Source organism: Oncorhynchus nerka, linkage group LG13, assembly GCF_034236695.1.
Source record: "Oncorhynchus nerka isolate Pitt River linkage group LG13, Oner_Uvic_2.0, whole genome shotgun sequence".
In the NCBI taxonomy this organism is placed as follows: domain Eukaryota; kingdom Metazoa; phylum Chordata; class Actinopteri; order Salmoniformes; family Salmonidae; genus Oncorhynchus; species Oncorhynchus nerka.
The window spans coordinates 61,536,973-61,545,159 of NC_088408.1; the positions used below are offsets into that span (position 1 = coordinate 61,536,973).

Genomic DNA, 8,187 nt, shown 5'->3' on the forward strand with positions numbered 1-8,187 from the left:
ATTACAGCACTTACAGTTGACCGGGGCAGCTCTAGCAGGGCAAATATTTGACTAACTGACTTGTTGGTAAGGTGGTATCTATCCTATGACGGTTCCACGTTGAAAGTCACTGAGCTCTTCAGTAAGGCCATTCTACTGCCAACGTAAATGTCTATGTACGTATATGTCTATGTAGATTGCATAGTTGTGTGCTCGATTTTACACACCTGTCAGCAAAGGATGTAGCTGAAATATTCGAAACCATTCATTTTAAGGGGTGTCCACATACTTTTGTGTAAACAGTGTAGCTATCTAACTAACTTAGGTTAGCTGGCAGATTCCAGCTAACGTTAGCCAATTTAGCTAGCTAGCTGGCTTAACAGCTAGCTAACAAACTAATATTATGTAGCTAGCCAGTTGACTACAAAACCTTGCTAACAAATAAGTAAGTACTGTAGTAGCTAGTAAACCTGCCATCAGCAAACAAGCACAGCAGCATTGTCTAATGCTAACATATAAGACAACAATCATGACAGTGACAGCTGCAGGTTTCTGAACTGACGTTTAGCTAACTAGCTAGGGTGGCTAGCAAGGAAGCTAACCGTAACACATAATCGTTACCTCCCCAAATCCCGAGCTTGAGTTGTGAGCTGTCAAGGTTTACAACGTAATCCCCTAAAAACCTGTTTAGGACATCTACCACCACGCTTTCGAAGACCATGTTGCTGTTTCGTTCACCTCTCGGCCACCATGTTTACATTCAGTTTTAACGCTTAACTCGCTCGCCTGTCGCTAATAATGACAGCTGGCTGGTCCTGTTTCTTGAAATATCCAACGACGTTCGGTCACATGGACGGTCTTGACGCCATGTGTTTGCGTCAATAGATTATTCTCTTTGGAGTATCCACTGCAAGGTTCATCTTCCTCTTGCCAAAGAAGATTATCGTTACAGTCCGTGACAGAATAGGGAACCATAATTATGGTCCATGATTCACAGGGGGCCCTAATGAGTGGTGAACAGGTAGAAATGTACGATCATGGCTAGAAAGGTTGCAGCTTTCGTAAAATTAACGTCACGCCTAGGTCACACCTACAGTATTTTGTGGAAAATGGTTCTCAGGCGGCATCATTTTCTGCTACAATTTCTGTCAAGCTGTAGCAGAAGTTGAATGTTGAATTTGTGTTGCACACATCCAGACGATAATGCATACTTAGCGAGTGTTGTAGGTGGATCGATGAGTCAAGAGTTGTCGGTTCGTGGCAGTTTATGAGAATTAACATATCAGGTTAAGATAAGTACAAATTAAATTAGGGAAAGGTTTAGGTCAAATGAAAAACATTTCAACTTTTGAGTTAATTTGACAAAATCTGGATCCATTCTAGCCATGGCCCAAATATGGGTAATTTATATAGATAGAGGACTCATCTTTACGTCTGCCATTATAAGTCTGTGACAGCGTTGTGTGTGATTGATTAAGACTAAAGCCGTGGACTTCAGAGATCAGGTTGCTTTAATGTATCAGAGTTCACTCTCCTGCATCCAAAAGAATAGACAAAACATTTGTAGAGCACAATTGTTCTGCCAAACTTTGCCTCTCTCCAAGTGCATCAATTATTTTAAAATACAAAAGTGAGAACAGCCTCTCCTTATAATGCATCAACACAACGCTCATTTTACATATAGTGAGGGAAAAAATGATTTGATCCTAACCTCAGCTCGTTACCTGTATAAAAGACACTTGGGAGCCAGAAATGTTTCTGATTGAGAGGGGGTCAAATACTTATTTCCCTCATTAAAATGCAAATCAATTTATAACATTTGACACACGTTTTTCTGGATTTTTTTGTTATTCTGTCTCTCACTGTTCAAATAAACCTACCATTAAAATTATAGGCGGATCATTTCTTTGTCAGTGGGCAAACGTACAAAAATCGGCAGGGGATCAAATACTTTTCCCCCCTCACTGTAGATAAAACCACATACCTGCATCCAAAAGAAAAGGCAAAACATTTGTAGAGAACAAATATGTTCTGCCAATCGTCGCTTCTCTCTACAACATAGACGCACAATACACAATAGCTACAATAACACATACAGTACCTTAGCTAGCTCGTAACCACATGTTGAATTCAGAATGTTAATATCATCCTAACAAGTACAATTACAATAGCATCTTTACAATACCATCCACTTATGAGTAAACTCTAAATATACAACATTATTCATGACTCTGTACTTAAAGGAATCTAACTTTCCTGAACATGACAGAAAAAGTGTGCCTAACTCTCCAAGTGCAATAAAATGATTTGAGCACAAGCACACAGGGCAAAAGGTATGCGCTCCCCTATTTCCCAGGATGCAGGTTTGGCCGATGTAAAATGGCTAGCTAGTTAGCGGTGGTGCGTGCTAATAGTGTTTCAGTCGGTGACGTCACTCGCTCTGAGACCTCAAAGTAGTTGTTCCCCTTGCTCTGCAAGGGCCGCAGCTTTTGTGGCGCGATGGGTAACGATGCTTCGTGAGTGACTGTGGTTGATGTGTGCAGAGGGTCCATGGTTCGAGCCCAGGTTGGGGCGAGGAGAGGGACAGAAGCTATACTGTTACACAGGCATGCATAATAACAAATCAACATGCTATATTAATATATGAACCTGTTGAAATTCACAAAGTATTTTAATAACTGTTACATATGCACCACACAGAACGCACTGCAACTTCCTCTGCAACTCAATGCTGCAAGGCAAACGCAGCGTTCCATTGGAAATGAATGTACTTCTGGTGAACCAAAATGCAATAACGCTGTCGGTGTGATCATCGACATTTGAGGGGCTGAGACCAAGCACTCTCCAATACACTCTCCACCGGGCTGCCAGAATACCAAAGGTGCATTCAACAACTAACCTTGCCCTGGACAATTGTTTGTTACAGGCTCTGGCAATGGCAGCTGGCGTCCAGCGTAGGGCCTCATGAGGTTGGGTCTTAAAGGGAAGCCCTCGTCGCCGACGAAGACGTGGGGAACAGGTCCCAGGTCTTCAGCCCCAGGGAGTGATGCAGGTGGTGGAATCTCCAGGGTGCCATCCTGAAGTGCCTGGCCGAAGGCAGAGTCCCGGAGGGTCCCGTCATCACTTCCCTTCCCGTAAGCACCAAAATCGACAAAATGGAAACAGTAGATGGCATCTACTACAGCCAAGAGTACAAGTGAATATGTACTCTTGTAGTTGTAGAATTGCGAACCTGAGCACAGTGGATCCTGTATTACTACATGTTTCCCATCAATGGAGCCAGGACAGTTGGGGAAATTCCACCTCTCCAGGAACTCGGCAGCGATGGCCCCCCAGTCTTCCTCCTTGGGGACAGGCATGTATGTCCCAAATGGCTTGTGCCACAGAGGGGACAATGCCTGCCACCGTGGACCGTCCAACTCGGACGCTGAATCCAATGGTCATGTAGGAGTCCCCTATCGCCAAGAATCTAAAAAAAAGAATTATCAATATTGTGTGTAACTTGAATACCACCCACATATTCTACCTCATTGCTGTTTATTATGCTCTACTAATTAGATTGTAATAATCATCAACCATCATTACCAATGTCTTGAAACAGTACAATTCAGTCTAATGACTATATCAATAAACTGTAGCCCAGGCCAACTCTACTCTTAGAAAGAATGGTACTATCTACTTAAAAGGGTTCTCCGGCTGTCCCCATAGGAGATCCCTTTTTGGTTCCAGGTAGTACCCCTTTTGGTTCCAAGTAGAACCCTATTGGGTTCCATGTATAACATTTTCCCCAAAGGGTTATACCTGGAACCAAAAATGGTTATCCTATGGGGAAAGCAGAAGGACACTTTTGGAACCTTTTTCTCTAAGAGTGTATGTGAGTCCAATAAGAATGTAATGAATGACTGTAACTGTCTTGAACAACAATGAGTCCTGGAGAAGACTAGCCTACCTTCATCAGGGCAGAAGGCACCTCAACTTTCTTTTCATTTGGTGACATTGCATAATTAAAAAAGGATTATAAACCAACTTTGGGAAAGTTATAATCCTAATGAACATTCTGTAAAAGTACATCTGATATCAAATAGGAACTATTAACTAGAGAGCCCTTTAGCTAGCTAGGTTGCACATAAAAACAATTATGGTATCAAAGGCTTTAAAAATGTACTAGAATGTAGTTTACCGCAGACAACTGGGCTGAAGGACTCCCGGTTGTTGGTATCCATCCGGACGATCCTGGCTCCAATCATCTGGAGCAGGTGATCAAACTGGCTTCGGTCCAGACGAAAGTAACTTCGGAATTCCTCTCCAAACATTCGTAGCTCTTGAATGAGACGGTGGAACTCCCCTGCCTGCTTTCGGGACTTTAACCGTCTCTGGGACCACACAGACCTGCGCTTTCGGCGGGGCTGGTCACGGCTCAACAGCGCGATCAAGACAACCTTCTACAACGTTGGTCTCATTGTTGAAAGAGCCTACTCTGCTATCTTGACTATGTATTATTGCATTTCGCGCCAAAACTGCATTTGAGGGAAATTATATTATAGTCTCTCACAATTAATTTGTGGATGTCATCGAATAAAATAATATCCTTGGCAAATAAATGAATAAAAAAATGTAAAGAAATTCTCCAGTCAAACTGTTTTTATTATGTAATCACACATTTTTTTACTGGATATGTGTGCAACAAAAATTCAACATTCACATTTTGCTACTTCCTGTCAAGTCTACACATACAATTTGATGCATACGTTCGACGACACAGAACGCACTGCAACTACCTCTGCAACGCAATGCTCAATTGGAAATGAATGTACGTCTGGTGAATCGGAAAACAACCACACAGTCGGTGTGTTCGAAGCGTCAGGCATTGAGGCTACAACCAAGGGCCCAGTGTTCCGGCCCAGAAGCATGGTTTCGACTTCTCCTACAGGTTTGCTTCGGTACCGCAGTTTAACTGATGCCCGGCCCAGAAATACAATTTCCCTAGACGGCCACATAGAGAAATCAGACTAGAAAATTCATCGTAAGACTTTTTAGTAATCACCATTGTGCACAAAACATCAATTGAATTACTCAAATAATTGAGACCAATTTTGTTTTACATCACTCACAACGAAGATATAAAATGTTTATATTCATCTAATGTCTACCATGTTTTTTGGATGACCTGATGATGCAGCTGCTCCCGGTGCACATTGAGTGCTACTGCGCATTTGATGTTGGTTCATATAAATCGGATTCAACTCAGACATAGACGGTCCACGAATCGGCAAATGTGAGTAGATAAGCTTGAAAACAACTGTTGGACATCTTGGATACAGTCTCCAGTTATTATACCTCAGTGGCTACAACCCATAGGAATCCCGACCCAGTTGAATACTTTGACCACTTTAAAATTTAAAAGAACAGGGCTCCGGGCAGCCGAGCGGAAATGGAGGAAAACTCGCCTCCCTGCGGACCTGGCATCCTTTCACTCCCTCCTCTCTACATTTTCCTCTTCTGTCTCTGCTGCTAAAGCCACTTTCTACCACTCTAAAGTCCAAGCATCTGCCTCTAACCCTAGGAAGCTCTTTGCCACCTTCTCCTCCCCTCCTGAATCCTCCTCCCCTCCCCCCTCCTCCCTCTCTGCAGATGACTTCGTCAACCATTTTGAAAAGAAGGTCGACCACATGCGATCCTCGTTTGCTAAGTCAAACGACACCGCTGGTTCTGCTCACACTGCCCTACCCTGTGCTCTGACCTCTTTCTCCCTCTCTCTCCAGATGAAATCTCGCGTCTTGTGACGGCCGGCCGCCCAACAACCTGCCCGCTTGACCCTATTCCCTCCTCTCTTCTCCAGACCATTTCCGGAGACCTTCTCCCTTACCTCACCTCGCTCATCAACTCATCCCTGACCGCTGGCTACGTCCCTTCTGTCTTCAAGAGAGCGAGAGTTGCACCCCTTCTGAAAAACCTACACTCGATCCCTCCGATGTCAACAACTACAGACCAGTATCCCTTCTTTCTTTTCTCTCCAAAACTCTTGAACGTGCCGTCCTTGGCCAGCTCTCCCGCTATCTCTCTCAGAATGACCTTCTTGATCCAAATCAGTCAGGTTTCAAGACTAGTCATTCAACTGAGACTGCTCTTCTCTGTATCACGGAGGCCCTCCGCACTGCTAAAGCTAACTCTCTCCTCTGCTCTCATCCTTCTAGACCTATCGGCTGCCTTCGATACTGTGAACCATCAGATCCTCCTTTCCACCCTCTCCGAGTTGGGCATCTCCGGCGCGGCCCACGCTTGGATTGCTCCTACCAGGTGGCGTGGCGAGAATCTGTCTCCTCACCACGCGCTCTCACCACTGGCGTCCCCCAGGGCTCTGTTCTGGGCCCTCTCCTATTCTCGCTATACACCAAGTCACTTGGCTCTGTCATAACCTCACATGGTCTCTCCTATCATTGCTATGCAGACGACACACAATTAATCTTCTCCTTTCCCCCTTCTGATGACCAGGTGGCGAATCGCATCTCTGCATGTCTGGCAGACATATCATTGTGGATGACGGATCACCACCTCAAGCTGAACCTCGGCAAGACGGAGCTGCTCTTCCTCCCGGGAAGGACTGCCCCGCTCCATGATCTCGCCATCACGGTTGACAACTCCATTGTGTCCTCCTCCCAGAGCGCTAAGAACCTTGGCGTGATCCTGGACAACACCCTGTCGTTCTCAACTAACATCAAGGCGGTGGCCCGTTCTTGTAGGTTCATGCTCTACAACATCCGCAGAGTACGACCTGCCTGCCTCACACAGGAAGCAGCGCAGGTCCTAATCCAGGCACTTGTCATCTCCCGTCTGGATTACTGCAACTCGCTGTTGGCTGGGCTCCCTGCCTGTGCCATTAAACCCCTACAACTCATCCAGAACGCCGCAGCCCGTCTGGTGTTCAACCTTCCCAAGTTCTCTCACGTCACCCCGCTCCTCCGCTCTCTCCACTGGCTTCCAGTTGAAGCTCGCATCCGCTAAAGACCATGGTGCTTGCCTACGGAGCTGTGAGGGGAACGGCACCTCAGTACCTCCAGGCTCTGATCAGGCCCTACACCCAAACAAGGGCACTGCGTTCATCCACCTCTGGCCTGCTCGCCTCCCTACCACTGAGGAAGTACAGTTCCCGCAGCCCAGTCAAAACTGTTCGCTGCTCTGGCCCCCAATGGTGGAACAAACTCCCTCACGACGCCAGGACAGCGGAGTCAATCACCACCTTCCGGAGACACCTGAAACCCCACCTCTTTCAGGAATACCTAGGATAGGATAAAGTAATCCTTCTCACCCCCTCCCCCCTTAAAAGATTTAGATGCACTATTGTAAAGTGTCTGTTCCACTGGATGTCTTAAGGTGAACGCACCAATTTGTAAGTCGCTAAGAGCGTCTGCTAAATGACTTAAATGTAAATGTATCTAGAAGATAGCGAAGGGGTCAGGCGCAGGACACAGGTAAGAGTAAAAAACACTGTATTTACTCAATCCAAGAACGTAACAAAAAATCCCGTTACAAAACAAGGACAAACCAGGACTCGAACTCCAACACACGAAATACAATCACTCACAAAACAGAAAGGGAAACCAGAGGGTTAAATAAGGAACGTAATTATGAGATGGGAACCAGGTGTGTAAAACAGACAAAACAAAAGGAAAAATGAAACATGGATCGGTGGCAGCTATAAAGCCGGTGACGTCGACGCCGAACGCCGCCCGAACAAGGAGAGGGAACAACTTTGGCAGAAGTCGTGACATAAACAAACATACAGTCAATAATACAGTAGAAAAAGTCTATATACAGTGTGTGCAAATGAGGTAAGATAAGGGAAGTAAGGCAATAAATAGGCCATGGTGGTGAAGTAATTACAATATACCAATTAAACACTGGAGTGATTGATGTGCAGAAGATGAATGTGCAATTAGAATATCAAATCAAAGTTTACTTGCCATGTGCTCTGAATACAACCTTACAGTGAAATGCTTAATTACAGGCTTTAACCAATAGTGCAAAAAAGGTATTAGGTGAACAACAGGTAGGTAAAGAAATAAAACAACAGTAAAAAGACAGGCTATATACAGTAGCGAGGCTATAAAAGTAGCAAGGCTACATACAGACACCGGTTAGTCAGGCTGATTGAGGTAGTATGTACATGTAGATATGGTTAAAGTGACTATGCATATACGATAAACAGAG

General features: G+C 44.9%; 1 protein-coding gene and 1 long non-coding RNA gene across 2 annotated transcripts in view; both read right to left on the reverse strand.

Annotated features, from left to right (window-relative positions):
- The window catches only part of LOC115139785 (intermembrane lipid transfer protein VPS13A-like), a 58,065-nt gene extending 57,102 nt beyond the window's left edge, over positions 1-963 (reverse strand). The window contains 1 exon segment of the mRNA XM_029677563.2: positions 601-963. Coding sequence (XP_029533423.2) covers positions 601-700 — 100 coding nt within the window. The 5' untranslated portion in view covers positions 701-963.
- A 509-nt stretch (positions 964-1,472) lies between these two features.
- Positions 1,473-5,362, reverse strand: LOC135574610 (uncharacterized). The gene is made up of 2 exons (XR_010465480.1): positions 4,160-5,362; positions 1,473-3,448 (listed from the first exon to the last, which is right to left on the reverse strand). It is a non-coding gene; the product is annotated as an uncharacterized LOC135574610 (long non-coding RNA).
- Between the last annotated feature and the right edge of the window lie 2,825 nt (positions 5,363-8,187).